The sequence below is a fragment of the Sciurus vulgaris genome, assembly GCF_902686455.1.
Source record: "Sciurus vulgaris genome assembly, chromosome: 4".
Lineage (NCBI taxonomy): Eukaryota > Metazoa > Chordata > Mammalia > Rodentia > Sciuridae > Sciurus > Sciurus vulgaris.
Genome location: NC_136464.1, coordinates 63751711 through 63770594, shown reverse-complemented (window position 1 = coordinate 63770594; position 18884 = coordinate 63751711). Strand labels below are relative to the sequence as shown.

The 18884-nt window shown below is 37.0% G+C and overlaps 1 protein-coding gene across 14 annotated transcripts in view; it reads right to left on the bottom strand.

The window, feature by feature from the left end:
* The window catches only part of JMJD1C (jumonji domain containing 1C), a 355043-nt gene that overhangs the window by 38602 nt on the left and 297557 nt on the right, over window positions 1–18884 (bottom strand). For 11 of the 14 annotated variants that reach the window (XM_079136384.1, XM_079136380.1, XM_079136379.1 and 8 more), the window contains 4 exons: window positions 18648–18787; window positions 17265–17441; window positions 7077–7208; window positions 6391–6771 (listed from right to left, as the gene is read on the bottom strand). In XM_079136384.1, the coding sequence (XP_078992510.1) occupies window positions 6712–6771; window positions 7077–7208; window positions 17265–17441; window positions 18648–18787 (509 nt within the window). In that variant the 3' untranslated portion in view covers window positions 6391–6711. Of the gene's footprint in view, window positions 1–6390; window positions 6772–7076; window positions 7209–17264; window positions 17442–18647; window positions 18788–18884 lie in introns of those variants that run through there. The other 3 variants (XM_079136375.1, XM_079136376.1, XM_079136377.1) reach the window with 1 other exon arrangement.

The following is an 18884-nucleotide window of genomic DNA, read 5'->3' as shown; positions in this document are numbered from 1 at the left end:
TTAGAGACAGGTCTCACCAAATTGCTTAGGGTCTTGATAAGTTGCTGAGGCTGGTTTTGAACTCACCAGCTGCTGGGATTACAGGTGTGCGCCACTGCTCCCTGCCTTTGTCTATTTTTTGTGAACACAGGGCCTCATGCATGGCAGGCAAGCATGTTATCAACCAAGGCTGCATTCACAGCTCTTTTAATTTTGAGGCAGGGTTTCCTAAATGACCCACATTGACTTTAAACTTGAAATCTTACTGCTTCAGACTCAGAGTAGCTGGGATTGCATACTGGTGTGCCACCATGCCTGGCCTGTTTTATGGTCTCTTAAAAATTTGCGAGCAGCCATGGCTAAAAGCTTTTTAAAAAATGATTAAGATGAATACTGGGCTGGGGTTGTGGCTCAGTGGTAGAGCACTTGCCTAGCACATGAGACACTGGGTTCAACCCTCAGCACCACGTAATATGAATTATTTAAAAATTGTTAATAGATTAAAAAAAAAAAATAAGGATAAGCCAGGTGCAGTGGCGCACACCTGTAATCCCTGTGGCTCTGGAGGCTGAGGCAGGAGGAATAAGAGTTCAGAGACCATGTCTCTAAATAAAATACAGCGTAGGGCTGGGGATGTGGTTCAGTGGCCGAGTACCCAAGCTCCATTCCCACTACAAAAAAAGATGAATACTAGGTGAGAGGCATAGTTGGCCCAGGATTGTTCATAACTTGGAGTCAAGATGTGAAATGTGATAATACCACAAGTATGATTTGAATCACTCCAAACCAGTCGATTAAAGATCAAAAAATGACCTTTATTATTATACTTTGTCATATCCTCATGTATCCTTATCAGTGATATCTGGGAGTGAGTGGAATGGCTTTTTTTTTTTTTTTTTTAAGGTTATTTTCACATTGTTGTGGGAAGTTCTTCCTTTTAAAAAAGCCATTGCTGACCAACAGCGCCATCTGGTGGATAATGAGAAACTGGTTCTTTTGGGGTCATTAGCCAGACTGGCTGTGGAAGATAAGGATCTGGTTTAGGTCTTAATTAGCTTGCCTTGTCTAGAACAGATACCGAAGTGCAATTTAAAAATAAAATGTCGGGGCAGAGGTTGTGGCTCAGTGCTAGAGGGCTTGCCTAGCACGCATGAGGAACTGGGTTTGATCCTCAACACTACATAAAAATAAAGGTATTGTCTTTATTATCTAGGTATTATTTACAACTAAAACCAATATTTTACAAAAAAAGTCTTTAAAAAAAAACTGGGTGAAATTAGTGCAGGGATCAGAGACTTGTTTACTTATTACCTGTCTGATCATGCCTTTCATGTCTCACTGCCAGGAGTTAATCTCAAGGCTAACCCATGCTAGGTGTGGTGCCACAGACCTGTAATCCCAGCAAGTTCAGAGACTGAGGTATAGAATCCAGTTAAAGACCATCAATAATTCAGTGATATCCTATCTCAAAAAAATAAAACGGGGGCCTTAGGCATGATGGCACATGCCTGTTATCCCAGTGACTCAGGAGGCCGATGCAGGAGGATTACAAAATTAAAAGCCAGCCTGTGCAGTTTAGTGAGGCTCTGTGCAAAAAAATAAAAAGATCTGGGGATGTGGTTCAGTGGTAAAGCACTCCAATCCCCAGTATCCATACCTCTCCTCAAAAGAAAGTAAAGTGGATTATCCTTCCATTTTCTAAAAGTGAGGGGGCCACGGTCCGGTACTGGGTCTTGAGGAACGGAAAATATTTGGAATAGACTTGTGTTAGGATTGGTCAATAGTCATTTAGGTGAGGGTGGTGTCAATTTTTGCAGTTCTTAGCCTGCTTCTTTAATACAGGTACTAAATCAGGAAAAAAAAAAAAAAAAAAGGGTGGAGTTCTCCAGGTGTGACAGGATTAAGGGTGAAGGAACCAATGATAGGAATAGTGACTGGCTCTAGGGCCTCACACATGCTAGACAAGCATGTGAGTAACACCCTTTAGCCTTCTACCTACCTTTCAAACCAACCTCTCCCCAAAGTTTAGTTGACAATGTGGCTCCTGGCCCACTGAGCATCATGGAAAATGTGTTCCAACACTAGAACATACTAGGGCCTTAAAAAATTCAACTACCAAAATTTAAAAGATGTGAATGGAGTACTTCTAAACAAAAACCGAAATGAATGCACAAAACTATTTCCTAATGCAGGCAGCAAAGGAATAAGAGTCATTCTAGTTACTGAAAACTTTTTTTTGTTAAATTCCTATGCGTGCCACACTGGAATTCCCATTTCCAAAGAATTAGGGGACAGACTGTGTTTGGTTGCATATATTCAGCTTACTGATTAAACACCTCAGAATGCCACTCTCTACATATTTGGTGTGAAAAATTATTATATAGGAGATTGTAGTCTTGCCTATGACACATCCTGGAAGTTGTCTGCTGGACTACGCTTAGATAGATTTGTCCACTTGATATTCTCTCTTACAAAGGAAGTTTCAAGAAGCCAGCCCCTCCTCCTCCACTCCTCTAAAAGAACCAGAGTTGAGTGATTGTGTAAATCACTTTGGAAGTATGTTGGAAGTCTCACATTATATACTGGTCACCTAGTACTTAGCACAGATGGACAATCCTAAAGGAGTATCTTTTTGACTATCATATTGCCAGTGCCAAACACATACAGCTAAATATTCAACAACAGCTCAATAAATGCTATCGAGTAAGTTGTAAGATACTCTATACTCTATCCTGTTTACCCTCATATTGCAACTCTTGTATCTCCTTTATCATGAACTCACTTCCACCTACCTTGACTGTTTTTGTCCATCTTCTGGACAGTGTGATAGAACTGAGGGGAGTTACCATCCCACTGTACTGGCAGAGACCACACTGCTCTCCTTGGGAAAGGAGTCAATTCCATCTGATTGTTATTACTTCTCCTCTCATTTGTATTGTTCCTTGACTCCGCTATTCACATTCTTTCATCACCTGTCAAATTTAGGGTCAAGATTGGAGGGCTGGGAGACAGCGTTGGACTCCTCACTTGTCCTAAGAATGCATCTCCTCTCAGGGTATTCCAGCTTGGATTTTCAAAGACAAACAGAAAAGGGCAATCCTCCAGTCCTGGCTGCATTTGGACACCTCATTTACACTGTGTTGACTTTCTGAATGATTTAGGTGATGCTGGGACTGAACCCAGGGTCTTGTGCATAGTAGGCAAGCACTCTTCCACTGAGTTACATTCCTAGTCTACTGAGCTTAACAGCTGAGTCAGCTGTAAAAAACCATCCTGTTCACAAAAGGGAAATCAACTTCCTATGCGGCTGGAGGCCTGGATGGAACCATTAAGTCTCTGAACTTTAAAGACAGCTGGGATGTGGCAGTGCATGCTGTAATCCCAGTAGCCCAGGAGGGGTGAGGCAGAAGGATCACAAATTGAAGGCCAGATATTAGCAGTTTAGAGGCTAGCCAGCTTAGTGGGACCCTGTTTAATAATAAAAATAAAAGGACTGGAGATGTAGCTCAGTGGTAGAGTTCAATAAATCAATACAAAATAAATTATCGTGGGAATCTAAGTACTTTATTACTCAGCTTTTACACTTCCTGTGATTTCAAAGTGGAGCTAGGGTTGTTGTAACTTGCAATTAGGAAACTTTCTAGTCTGACTCTTGGTGACAGGAGAAGCATATAACTTTGTATCTTGGTCAACTTGCTACACCTAAATTCATAATGCAGAGTGAATTGAATGTTAACTAAACCACTTTCTCTTCCCCCACCCCCAAGGCTGAAAATGCTTATCTAATCTGGTCTGGAGAACATCTTTGATAGGTTAGAATCTAGAACAGAGCATGCTGAATTTGTATCTCTCTCTATATATAAGATGTGCACACAAAGCAAAATAAAGGTATGAGAGCACTTTTCTGAAGGTCACCAATCTTTCTTATACACAGTTAAACCCGTACCCTATGTACCAAAAATGGAAGTAACAGATTGATTTCTTATGTGTAATTCCCAAATACACAGTAGAAAAGATACGGATTTGAACATATGTAAATTCATTATTCAAGAAAAGTAATCTATATGCAGATCCAAAAAGACCTTATAGACTAAAATGGGAAGACAATAACTATTCAGCACAAGTTTCACTATATGAACATTTTCTTGACCTTGATATTTCTGTTTTACATATTAGCTAGGCAAGGTAGCACATGCCTGTAATTCCAGTGACTTGGGAGGCTGAGGCAGGAGGTCAGCCTCAAAACAAAAAATAAAAGGCGTAGGGATATACCTCAGTGATAGCCCCTGGGCTCAATTCTTAGTACCAAAACCCAAACCACTCTTCTATACCTTTAAGGTAATACACACCATACCACTTTCTGGAGGAAGCTGTGTGGACATCAGAGGCCAACCAAAAGGACGTCTGCAATATGGTAAATGGGTTGGGAGCAATTGGCTCCAGGAATTAAAAAGCAATCCGTATGCAACTCCCCAGTCTTCCAAAGTTTAAAAAATACCTTTAATGATACAAGCACAATGGAGTTCTCCCTCCAAACCTAGGCTTAGCACAAATTAGTTCATAAGCATGAAATCAGACATGGTAAAGTATTACCATTCAGACTATGAATAATTATTCTATGACTAGAATAATCTCATGGAGCATGTTTTTCTTCAAAAGAAGTTACACTACCTGGCTTGAAATTCCTTGGTTTCAGCTATATGAAAGAGGTTGTAGTATGGTTTCAAAAGTGGCTCAACAACCTGAAAGAGCAAATGGCTTTTTGGGAGAAAATAACCAGAGATCCTTAGCTCTTAGTAGACTTAGGGGATCAGCAGGTGGTAATCTCCAGAATTATTATCTTGCCTTTAAATTAATTCCATATCAAGACTTATCATCAGAGATAACATATGAAATCTTCAGGCAAAGAAACTACAATTGGTTGAGGGCATATTTGGAAAAATGTTATTAAAAAGGAGCTCACAGATTAGGGACATAGTTCAGTGGTAAAAGGTCCTGGTTCAATCCCTAGCACCACAAAAATAAATAGGTAAAACAAAGTTAATCAACTGGCAAGTTGTTTTTGTGGTGTTGAGGACTCGAACCTAGGGCCTTCACGCATGCTAGGTAAATGCTCTTTCCACTGTGCTACATCTCCAGGTCATCAACAGAGAAGTATTAAAAAAAAGTCATGCTCACAAAATCATTTAAAGTGTTTTTTCAGCCTACTTTCCTCTTCAGCTAATTTTCTTTCAGGCCAGTCAGTGATCCCATAACCCTTGTGTGCAGGTGTTGGGAGTTATACAAAAGGTACTTGGCTCAAAATCCTAGCTGAACTTTGGGGTGGACAGTGGCAAACAGCCTACATGGAGCTTATAAGATGGTGGTGGGGGGAAAAAAAAATCGGAAAATACTCAGCAACTTATCAGGTGTCAGAACTTGTGTTATCAAACCCCCCCAACCCCCACCACGCCGCCGCCATTTTCTTTTTTTGGTACTGTGGATTAAACCCAGGGGCACTTAACCACTGAGCCGCATCCCCAGCCCTTTTTATTTTGAGACAGGGTCTTGCAAGTTGCTGAGGCTGGCTTTGAACTAGTGATCCTCCCAAGTCACAATGGTTACAGATGTGCATCACTGTGCCAAGCACTTTTTTTTCCTTTTCATAATATCCTGCAGATGTCAGTGGAAAACTACATATTTCCAGTAACTTGAAGAGTTCGAACTACATACACCTCCAGCAACCAGCTGATAATAGTTGTTAGCTATTAAAATGAAGATTCCAAATTAATTCAACTTACTAGGGTCACACTAGTAAGTAGTAGTATGCATATTCAAACACTGACTGCAAGCTCTTCTCTGTCTCAGTAGTATACATGTCAAAAGAGGAAGAACTAAAATAATCCAATTTCTGATAAAGTCTTTTTAATGGAAAATGTAAAACCCCTTTTAACTTTAATATACAAAGCCATATGTAACACTTGCACTTTAACAAAAGCAAGCCAATGTTTTAAAAAAATACATCATTAAATGTATATATGTATATATTTACACAGTATATTAAGTTTAATATTTAGCTTTTAAAACTTCACATAAATTTTACCAAAATGAGACAATTTTAAATAAATTACACCTTTTGAAAATGTTTAATTATACAGTCAATAGCTTCAACAAAATATTGAAGTGTCTATTTAGTATCTACTTTATATACTTTATATCTTACAAATTTTACAATTATTTGGCAGTAATTTTCTGATTATGACATGACTGCTGTGCGATTCAGCAAATTTCCCAAATGCAGGCAATAGCTGGTGTTTGTGTCCTATTCTCACAGTAACTGTCTCAATGTAGTGAAAAATATCAGTTATCTTATTAAACTGTACAAGGGCACATTTACACTTGATCAACAATATAGCATATAATTTTTTTACCAAAAATAAATACATCAATTTAAATTTGACATTTTCACAAACATCATATACACTATGATACAGAAACAGCTCTGTAGTACTGTTTTTGAATTTAGCTTTTTTTATGACATTGAATCACAGGAGTTGTGACATATGCTATACTGCTGTGGTGTCAGTAACAAGTAATCACTACAAAGAGAATTTCTTGGCACTGATGGTTTTATGAAGTTTAAGTCAGTGGTGCATACATGTCATCATTCAAGGGAGGTAATCCCAATTCTACGGTCTAAAATTATCAAACAGGACCACACATTAATTTTCTTCCATATCCTCTATTTCATCTTCATGTATCTTCAAAGCTCTCACCCATTTCTTTTACTGCATGGTACAAGATATTTTTAACCTGAAAGAAATATTGACATTATCTAATTCACTTGAGCTGAAGAGAAACTGACAAATGACAACCACCAGGTTAAAAAGTGTTAGTAATTTTATGGGGACCTAGGTAAGCAAAATTCAGTAAGAAAAATGTCAAAATTTAAAAGTGTTGCTAAGCCAAGAGGTATAATAGGGGTCACTAAAATTCATACAATTAAATACACATTGATATTAATCTTCTGTGACAAAACCAGGCAATAAATGCCTAAACTATTATGCTTATATTTTATTTTCTGAACATAAAAAAAGGACTGTACATTCACTTCTTACCTGCAGCTTATCATCATAATTGATTTCTTCCTTCAAAAGTCTCAGTTCCTGCGTTAAGTGAAATGACTGTACAAGATGTTCTGGGGACACAAAGTCTTCAGTTACCTGAATACAGCTGTGAAAATTCTGTACCTATGTCCAAAAGAAAACTTGTGTAATATAAATCTAACGAGGTGGGAGCAAAGAAAAGCCATAGTCTAAAATCAAGAGATTTAATTTTCCCAAACATCAAATGGATTTCAAGGCAGAATACCACACCTTCCACTGAAAAGTTTCATGAAAGTGACTTGGTAAAGGAAATTTTTTTTAATATAAACAATTTTTAGACCATTGATAGACCTTTATTTTTATTCACTTATTTGTATGCAGTGCTGAAAATTGAACCCAGTGCCTCACACATGCTAGGCAAGTGTTCTACCACAAAGCTACAAACCCAGCCCCAGTAAATATTTTTAATAGATAAAAAGAAAGTAACTTCCAGAAACCCTTTGGAGAAGTTGATAAGTGGGTCCTAAATTTTGTCAAGACGGACTTTGTAGAAATATGCTACTTTAAAGACTGGAAACTAGAAACAATCTACAAGGCAATCACAAACTGAGTGTGTCTGAGGCTATTTCTTTGGCTCTTACACCACAGCATAAAGAAAAGGAAATGCAGTTCAGTTTGTTAGGAACTAGGAAGAAAACTATAGGTCAAAATACATCTACTGACCACATATGAGTTTCAGAATTGTACTATGATTTTGATTGAGTCCTTTCAAAATAGCCAATTAAATAGACTTCAATCTCCTTTGACTTTAGTACAACATTGTTTCAAAACAGCTTTTTCTTCCCTGATTAAACAATTTTTGTAAGAAATCAGCCAATATTATGCATTGTAGATGCCTGACAGTTTCAGCATTTCTCTACAGCTTTACTGGCTCTTCATTTGTCCACAGAACAGATATATTCTGTTTCACGGAACATCAGACTATGGATGAGATGTTTACTTCTTGTCCCAAGACAAATGAGCCAACAAATAGCAAGTCAACAGAAGCCCAACTTCTCTCACATCTTGTCTAATAGCTGCTTTATAATCTTTTTTTTTTTAAATATTTGTTTTAGTTGTCAATGGGCCTTTATTTTATTTATATGTGGCGCTGAGAATCGAACCCAGTGCCTCACACGTGCCAAGCAAGCACTCTACCACTGAGCCACAACCCTAGCCCCACTGCTTTATAATCTTACATTAACTCTCTCATTCCATCATAGAGCCTATAAATGCCCTCCCTCTTTTGCTTATTTGAACATGCTGTGGAGAAAGTGAAGAGTAAGCCCTTCAAAAGTTTTAGTATATACCTTTGGTTTTTTTTGTTTTATGATAATGGAAATTGAGTCCAGTGTCCTGTGCATGCAAGTAAATGCTCTACCAGTGAGCTACTTCCATGGGCCTTTTAAAAATCTTACTTTTGAGAAAGGGTTTAAGTTTCCCAGGCCAGTCTCAAACTTGTGATCTTCCTGCTTTAGCATCCCGAGTAGCTAGGATTACAAATGTGTATCACCCACGCCTGGTTCAGTACTTACCTTTTGACAGATCTAGTTCTAGCATGTCTTAAAAATCACTTGTAGTTCCAAAATTTCTAGTAGGTTCCTTTTTATAAGTTCTTTATTGATATTCTCATTTTAGTCATCCAACGTTTTCCTGAATTCCTATAGTTCTTTATTCATAGACTTTCCTTAAGCTCTTTGATTGTATTTCAGACTGTTGTCTAAGTTCAATATCTGGACTTCCTCAGGGAATATTTCTGTCAGTGTATTTTCTCCCTTTGAATGAGTCACGTTTTCCTTTTTCCGTGCAAGCCTTGTAACCTTTTGTTGAAAATTTGGTATCTGAACTTTGTAATGTGTTAACTCTAATAATCAGATTCTCCCCTGCCTCAGGGTTTGCTATTGTTGATTGCTGAGGGCTATAGTCATTGTTTAGTAAATTTTACCAATTTTTTCTCAAAGGCTGTATTTCTTGTTGGGTATGGTCACTGATGTCTGTGTTGCATTATTTCATTGGTTATTAGTGCCTGAAGAGAATTCCCTCAATGTCAAAATTTAGCTGCCCTTTTCTTCATTAAATGGTCTCCTGGTTGCTAAGTTTTGGATTAGATTCCAGAGTTGTAAAAAAGTTGATTCTGTCAGTCTTTGACAATTTATAATTATTTTAAAATGACTTTTAGAATGTTGGGTTTTAGCCCAACACGGTAGCACACACCTGTAACCCCAGGGACTTGAGAGGCTTGGGTATGAAGATCTGAAATTCGAGGCTAGTGTCAGCAACTCTGAGGTCCTAAGCAACTTAGTAAGAGAACCTTATCTCAAAAATTTTAAAAACTAAAAGGTTTGAGGATATAGCTCAGTGGTTAAGTGCACTCGGGTTTAATTCCTGATACCCCCAAAACCAAACAAAAGCCAAATCCCAGAATGTTGAGTTCTATTAGTGCTTACAGGATGCTATTATGTTTTCAAATGACCCCCACATGATATATTTTCTTCAAGGATTGAGGGTTAGTTTTAAGATGCAAGGGTTCAGTTATGAAGACACTTTATCTACCCCCACCCTTTTGTGGTACTGAGGATTTATAGCTTCCTTTACCACTGAGCTATATCCCCAGTTCTTTTAATTTTTTGAGATAGGGTCTCACAAAGTTTCTCATGTATCACCAAGTTGTTGAGGCTGGTCCTAACTTGTGATCCTCCTGCCTGAGCCTCCCAAGACACCACGATTACAGGCATGCTCCTCTAGGCCTGGCTACTCATCCCTTTTCCCTGCCATCTTTTGAGTCATTTATACTTCACTTTCTGGACACATACTATCTTACTTACACTTGTCTTAAAGGATCAATTCTAGTTCTATACAATTGGTCATATAAAGCAAAGACTATACAGCTTTAAAATATAAATTCATTATGAATAGCTAAATTTAAGCAATTTAGGAAAAATTTATCATTAAAGACATAATTTATTTGTTCATTTATTTAGTGTTGTTGAGAACTGTGGTAGAGCACTAGTTTTACCACTCCAGATCTTGAGTTGTTTCAGTTTAAATAAAAGTCACTCAGAATACTGTAGCTGTGAGGTCAAGGTCTAGCTGCTCTGTCTAGGGATGTAAAGGAAGAGTCTTACACACTGTATTGTTTGCCAACAAAAGATCTGGGTGGTGGTGGAGTGCTGGGGATTGAACCCAGGGGCTTACCCCTGAGCTATATCACCAGTCCTTTTTTATTTTGAGACAGGGTCTCATTAAGTTGCTTAGGGCCTCACTTAATTTCCTGACCTTAGACTTGAGATTGTCTGCCTCACCCTACTGAGTACCTGGGATTACAGGCTGTGCCACTGTGCCCAGCCCAACAAAAGCTTTTTAAGTTTGTAATTTTAGAGGTGTTCGCAAAATAAGAGTGCTATGGCTATATGACACAAATGTGAACTCATCTCCTAGTTTAGCTTCTGGAAGTACTCACTGTTGACAGGCAAAAGAGCGGTGTTTCTTCCCTAGCATTACTGGCTCCTGTCATAAAGTACCACTTGGTTGAAAGTTTTTTGATAAGCACCTTGAGTTTACAAGGGCTTCCAATTTGTATGGTTTTTCAAAGTGTAGTTCCTGACAGTAACATTAAGCTTTGCTTGGGAACATGTTAGAAGAACTTCATATTCTTCCTTTCCTAGACTTAATTAATCAGAAACTCTGAGGGGTGGGGTACAGGATTCTGTGTCTGATAAAGCCACCCAGGAAATTCTAATGTATGCTAAAGAATGAGAAATAATGATTTAGAGTCTGCATTATTTTGAGGGCAACCTGTAGTCCATAAGTGTTGAATCATCAATAAACATCTGCAGTACTGCTAAGACCTACATATGTTGGAAATAATGTGTACTGAATCAAAATTAATATTGTGAACAGAGTTCTTATCACTTCCCTTAAATTCTCTCTCAAAGTAACATTACCTTCCCTGGCATAGTGGTGTAAGCCTATAATTTCAGCAATTTGGGAGGCTGAGGCAGGACGATTCATGCCTGAGCTCAGCCTGGGCAATCTGGTGAGACCTTGTCTCAAAATAAAGAAGGGATGGAGCCAGGCACAGTGGTGAATGCCTGTAATCCCAGCAACTCAGGAGGCTGAGGCAGAAGGATTCTAAGCTCAAGGTCAACCTCAGCAATTTAGCAAGGCCTTGTCTCTAAATAAAAAAATAATAAAAAAAGAGCTGGTGATGTAGCACATGGTTAAGCACCTTTGGGTCCAATCGTGTACAAAAAAGAACAAAAAGAAAAAAAAAAAAAGACGTGCCTCTGGGTTCATTCCTTAGTTCTGCCAAAAACAAAAAACCAAAACCAAAACCAAACAAAACCCACTACTACCACTTGTGAATCAGGGACAGCAACCTCAATAATCTCTCAAAATAGCAACTGTGCTGTCATTATCACACTACATAGGAAAGGGAAGGTAGAACTTACTGCTTTTATAGCTGGCAATTTCTTTTTTTTTTTTTTAATTTTTAAATTAAAAAAAAATTTAATGGACCTTTATTTTATTCATTTATTTATATGCGGTGCTGAGGATTGAACCCAGGGCCTCACACATGCTAGGCAAGTGCTCTACCACTAAGCCACAACCCCAGCCCTAGCTGGCAATTTCTTGCCAAAATATGGAGCACATAAGTTAATGATTTGTCTTGGATCACTCATCAATTTAGTGGTAGACCTCAGAATACAATTTGCCAGTTTAGGTCACAAACATGCTTTCCTCACAGTCTATTCAAATGTAACATCTTATATCATACACAAAATTTGCTTTCTATAAACTATATGACTCTTCTATACATTTCCAAAGAAACTATGTCTTTTGATGTATATACGTACACTTTTGATGTATGTTATGTTCACTATGTAGTGAAAATTTTAAATTAGGTTCCAACTCAGGTAAATTTCCCATAATACCCAGAGAAAACAGGAAGAAGTAAAACTTTGCATGTCTGTATAAAGTACACCACACACACACAGTGTTTATATACAAACAGAAAAGTATAATTTTGTGCAAAAAGTTTCTTTGTAAATGAGAACATATTTTCAATTCTTTACAGATTTACTAATACTTATTTTAAATGTATCATTCTAGATAAGGGGAAGGGACAATGAAAAACATAAATGTTATGGCCCGGGTTCCTGCTCAGTGCAGAGAGTTTGCCTAGCATGTGTGAGGCCTTGGGTTTGATCTCCATCCCCGGCATTGCCAAAAAAAAAAAAAAAAAAAAAACCAGCAAAACCAAACCAAAACCAAAAATCCCTGCAAATCTCTGACTATATGAAGCTTACATTCTAGTGGGAAGTTAAAGATACTGAAGTAAGTAAATTATAAGTCATGATAGAAGGTGATAACTACAATGGAGGAAAATAAAGCAAACAAGATGACAGAGGACACAATTTGCAGTTTTAAACAAGGGTGTTAGGAAAGACCTCACTGAGAAGGTAAAAGCTGAGCAAAGCCTTAAAAAATGTGTAGAGCAAAGGTACAGGTATAGGTATAGACTATATAGATGAGGGTGCAGGTGTAGGGCTGTTTTTGTGAAGCTTTGGGCAGAGTGGTATGTGAATTTTTTAACAAGATTACTTGGTGCCTGCTACTCAGATAAAAGACGGTTCTTCTCTCTCATCCCTGCCTCCCCCAAAGTAAAAGCAGTGGGGAGGCATGTTCAAGTCTGGAACCTCTATGGTAACAATGATTGTCTCTGGAGAAAAGAAACTGGAGGCAAAGTTAATTTTCAGGGTGAAAATTTAGTCTTACACTATTGAACTTTTACAATTACAATTTCAAAAGTTAAAAGTATTTAAGAATCTATGTTGGATATAGTGGCCCATACCTGTAATCCAAGCAACTCAGGAAGCTGAGGAAAGCGGATTAAAAGTTCAAGGCCGTCTTAAGACATCACAGTGAAAAACCCTCTCTTCAAAAGAGAAAAAGGCTGAGCTGGTCATGGTGGCACACATCTGTAATCCCAGCAGCTTGGGAGGCTGAGACAGAAGGATCACAAGCTCAAAGCCAGACTCAGCAATGGTGAGATACTAAGCAACTCAGTGAGAACCTCTCTAAATAAAATACAAAATGGGACTGGGTATGTGGCTCAGTGGTTGAGTGCCCCTGGATTCAATTCCCAGTAGGCCTACCCCACCAAAAAAAAAGGAAAAAGAACAAGAAAAAACTGAGAATGTGGCTCGGTGTAGAGTGACCCCTAGGTTCAATTTCCACTACCTCCGTTTCCTGTCCCCACTCAGAGAGAACATCAAGAGATGGAAAGTTAAGTCAGAGATGGGGAGAATTTATTTGCACAACAGAGTAGACACAGAACATTTATCTAGAATAAAGAACACTCCAAATAAAACAAACAAAAAAGAGGGCAAAATATTTGAACATACATTTTACCAAGTAAACAGACAGCAAACACATATAGGAAAAGATACTCGTATTTAAACATTAAGAAAGTACAAATTGCTGGGTGCGGTGGCATACATCTATCACCCTAGTGACTTGGGAGACAGAGGCAGGAGAATTTCAAATTTAGGGCCAGTCTCAGCAATGTCCCCCAAATAAAAAATAAAAAGGCTGAGGATGTAGCTTAGTGGTTGAGTACCCCTGGGTTCAAACCCATACCAAGAAAAAAAAAAAGTACAAATTTAAACCACAATGATAAAGCACTGTATAGTTTTGAAAATGGTTCAGAAATGAAACTGATAGTAACAAGTGTTGAGGGAAGATGTAGAGAATTTGAAATGCATGTAACACTACTTTGGGGAAAGGAAATGGAACAACCACTTCAGAGAGCAACCTGGCAGTTTCTTACTCCTATATCCAAGGCAGTCCTACTAAGCAGTATTTACCTAACAATGAAAAGCTGTGTTCACTCAAAAGCCTATAAACAAATGTTTACAGTAGCTTTATTTACTATTACCTCAAACTGAAAATAATATGACTATACTTCAGTTAGTAAAGAGAAAAACAAATGAGTTTTAAAGAACTGGAAAAACAAATATATCAGGGCTGGAGTTATGGTTCAGTGGTAGAGGGCTTGCCTTGCATGCATGAGGCCCTAGGTTTGATCCTCAGTACCATACAAAAATGAAACTAAAGGTACAGTGTCCAACTACAACTAAAAATACATATATTTAAAAACAAACAAATAAATCAAACACCCATCCATAAAAAGGAACCAAATAATACATACAAAACATGGTTGAATCTCAAATGCATTTCTTGAGTAAGAAAAGCCAGACTGAGGAAGAATAAGAAACCCAGAATAGCTAAAGCAATCCTTAGCAAGAAGAATGAAATAGGGGGTATCGCAATACCAGAACTTCAACTATATTACAAAGCAAAAGTAACAAAAACGGCATGGTACTGGCACCAAAATAGACAGGTAGATCAATGGTACAGAATAGAGGACACGACACAAACCCAAATAAATACAATTTTCTCATACTAGACAAAGGTGCCAAAAAAATGCAATGGAGAAAAGATAGCCTCTTCAACAAATGGTGCTGGGAAAACTGGAAATCCATATGCAACAGAATGAAACTAAACCCCTATCTCTCACCCTGCACAAAAATCAACCCACAATGGATCAAGGACCTTGAAATCAGACCAGAGACCCTGCATCTTATAGAAGAAAATGTAGGTCCAAATCTTCAACTTGTTGGCTTAGGATCAGACTTCCTTAACAGGACTCCCATAGCTCAAGAAATAAAAGCAAGAATCAATAACTGGGATAGAGTCAAACTAAAAAGCTTTCTCTCAGCAAAGGAAACTATCAGTAATGTGAAGAGAGAGCCTACAGAGTGGGAGAATATCTTTGCCACTCATACTTCAGATAGAGCACTAATTTCCAGAATCTATAAAGAACTCAAAAAACTCTACACCAAGAATACAATACAAATAACCCAATCAACAAATGGGCTAAGAATATGAACAGACACTTCACAGAAGAAGATCTACAAGCAATCAACCAACATATGAAAAAATGTTCACCATCTTTAGTAATAAGAGAAATGCAAATCAAAACTACACTAAGATTCCATCTCACCCCAATTAGAATGGCAATTATCAAGAATACAAGCAACAATAGGTGTTGGAGAGGATGTAGGGAAAAAGGTACACTCATACATTGCTGGTGGGGCTGCAAATTAGTGCAGCCACTCTGGAAAGCAGTGTGGAGATTCCTTAGAAAACTTGGAATGGAACCACCATTTGACCCAGCTATCCCACTCCTCGGCCTATACCCAAAGGACTTAAAATCAGCATACTTCAGAGATACAGCCACATCAATGTTCATAGCTGCTCAATTCACAATAGCCAGACTGTGGAACCAACCTACATGTCCTTCAATTGATGAAGGATAAATTGATGAATGGATAAAGAAACTGTGGTATATATATAACAATGGAATATTACTCAGCTATAAAGAATAATAAAATTATGGCATTTGCAGGTAAATGGATGAAATTGGAGAACATCATGCTAAGTGAGATAAGCAAATCTCAAAAATCCAAAGGACAAATGATCTCACTGATAAGCGGATGATGACACATAATGGGGTGTGGGAGGGGGGCAAGAATGGGGGAAGGAGGGACTGTATAGTGGGAAAAGAGGGGTGGGAGGGGTGGGGGGGGAGGAAAAAATAACAGAATGATTCAAACATCATTACCCTATGTAAATGTATGATTACGCAAATGGTATGCTGTTGCTCCATGTACAAACAGAAACAACATGTATCCCAATTTTTTACAAAAATAAATTAAAAAAAAAAGAAAAGCCAGATTGAAAGAATACATATTATGTGTTCCAATTAAATGATGTTTTCATAAAGGCAGAATTTTAAAGTACAAAAACCTAGACAACTGGGTAAGAAAAGGAGATGCTTACTACTAGAGAGAATTTTTTTAAGCAATGGAACTATCCTGTAGTTTGTTTTGTTATCTATGCATCTATCAAAACTTACATGATTAAATGCCAAACAGGAAAGTTTTACTACATGAAAATTATACCTCAATTTAAAAAAATGACTGTTATATCTACTTTAAGAAAACTAAATGTGTAAATAAGGATTTAAAGAAATCCATTTTGTATTATCAAAGGAATATTCTTATTCACAAAAAGATTTACTGTATGATTCCTTTAACATAGGTGGTTCTTTTGAGGGCATCTGAATATAGTCATTTAACATACACATATTTCTCTAGGAAGTTATAGAGAAAAAGGTACATTTATTATTATGATGTTTTGATTTCACTATCATAAATGCCATTTGAGATTGAAGAAAGAAATCTGACCTTGAATCTGACATCCTTAAAAAAACAGTGTATCACCTAAGGAATATTTGTATATGATAATGTCACAAATGCATAATAGGCAGTGAGTGCATATGTAGTTATAAAATGTGAGAACCTATCTTTGGCAAATGAATACATATTAAACTATATCTCAAGTACTGAATGGTGGATGGAAAAGGTAGGGAACAACTTATGAGACAAAATTAGCCTTTGGGGGCGGGTTCCTCAGGTTTCCCTGGTTCATTTTACTATTAACAGGGTTAAACTGGGTTATTTGCCCCATTCTTCCTATAGGATCCATTGTGTGCTTTAAATTTCATCCTCCATAGCCTCTCCTCAACAGCTATTCTATGTCATTTTTCTCATGCCATGTATCAAGCTATAGGAACCCCAAAATTAAGTGTTTTAGTTTAGTTCTGTGAACTGATAACTATAAAAATTACATACTATCTTTCTATGTTAGCATGTTCAAGAGAGACAGTAGGAAAACATATAGCCTGATTTAAAAAAAAAGTCTTAATATTCTTCCCTCACCTCTTTCTGGTCTAATGAGTATATAATAACTCTATCCTTCTGCTGAGGTCTTAAAAATTAAATTTTAATCCACTAAATCAAAAACAATATATAAATGCAAATCTAGTCTATGTTAAAACAATTCAAGCTCAGAAAGTATTCAATTATTTCAAATTTCTTCAAACATTAAAATGCCATTCTAGTGATTTAATTCATGAAAACAGACTGGTTCAGAGTGTCCTGTTACTTCTGTCTTTTTTCACTTACATTTATGCCCAGAAAAAATTTTCAAGATTTGTTCTTTCAAAAGGTATGTCAAAAAGTTTATATGTACCTGATGAAGTGTTCCTGCTGGCAAAACAATGGCATCACCAAGGAACTGAACAACAGTACAGGTTCTGACTCCATATTCTTCAAGCAGTCTTTGGCGGAGCTTTTTGTTTACATACCAGCTTTGGTCACGTATTGGATCATGTTCAGGTAGAACTTCAAGACCTTGTTCTTTTGAAATCTGAAATATGGATTAAAACGAAAATACACACCCCATTTATATAAGGGAAAGGAAGAAAAATCCTTTTCAGTTAAAATTTCAATTTAATTTACAATGGCATGTGCTTTGTTTTCAGAATCTTAAAATAACCACTGTGCTTAAGTTAAAGAAAATAACATTCTGCAATTATTTGAAAAGCAAAGGATATTAAATATAGCACACTGAAATGCTATTAACAGAGTCAATCATACTCCCTACCCACCATCTCCTTTTTCTGTGAAGTTTTCATCTATCTAATTTCCTTCCTTACCAATTGTTTCAAGGGTACAACACATAGATGAGGCAAAACTTAGAATGGTTTGTCCCCCATCTCACCAATGCTAAGCCATTCATGTGTATGAGTTTTGTAACATTTATTGACAGCCATCCCCAATCCCTTAATGCATGTATAAACATTAAAACCTTTTTAGGGTTTACCTTCTAATCCTTGAAATACCTATTTGGAACCTTTTCAGAAATTATTCATTGAAATAATCTTTTGCTTTACAAGGCATTCATTATAGATTAAACTACTGATAGGTCTTACTGGGATAAGATAGTTAAACAGTGCTAAAGTTTGTTCACTTTACACTGCTTCACAGAGAGAAGAGTATAGTAAAATAAGCAACTTATATTCCCTTAAAAAAATCCTCCATACTACAAAATTATGAAAATATTTTAGCAAAGAGTATGAACCAGTTATTTCAGGTTGATGTGTTAATTTCTTTGAGAATGTCTAACTATTAAAGTTATGATTACTCAAAATTTCTGTCTAGTCAAAAAGTATAACAGAGTAATCAGATGTGACAAAGTAGAATCACTACCTAGATTAAGAGTCAAACATATCAACCAGATTCTAAGAAAATTTAAAGATTCTACTTTTTTTAGATGTTTCTTATACCATCCAACTAATACCTAGTTCATCAATACTTTGGTCCTTTACTCTAAGGGGACAAAGAAGACAGGGGAGCACTATGAAATGAGAACAAATTACCATACAAACCTCAAAATAAACAGGCTTTAAAAAAAGACTACAAAGGAGCTTTTCATTTTCAACAAAAATTCCATCCCTTCAAACTAAAATAATTACGTGATGATCTCATACTGCTGAATGCCAAAATAAGCTGTATTAAGTAGTGAGCCCTTGCTCAAAGTGAAGAGATAAATTATCTGCAACATAAATTATACCTTTTGAAGAAATTCCCTTATCTTGTCCACATCTTTTCCAGCATAAATATGCCACAGAGCACCAGGTATTTCACTTGAGTCCTTCAATCTTTTCCTTAAAATGTCATCCAAATCTTCTTCCTCAAATTTCTTGAGTATTCCTAAAATATAGAAGAGCATTTTCAAATTGGTCAGTGAAGACTACCAGAAAGTCAAATCTTCTAAAATTGATTTATCAGAGCAGCAGAATAGATCAGT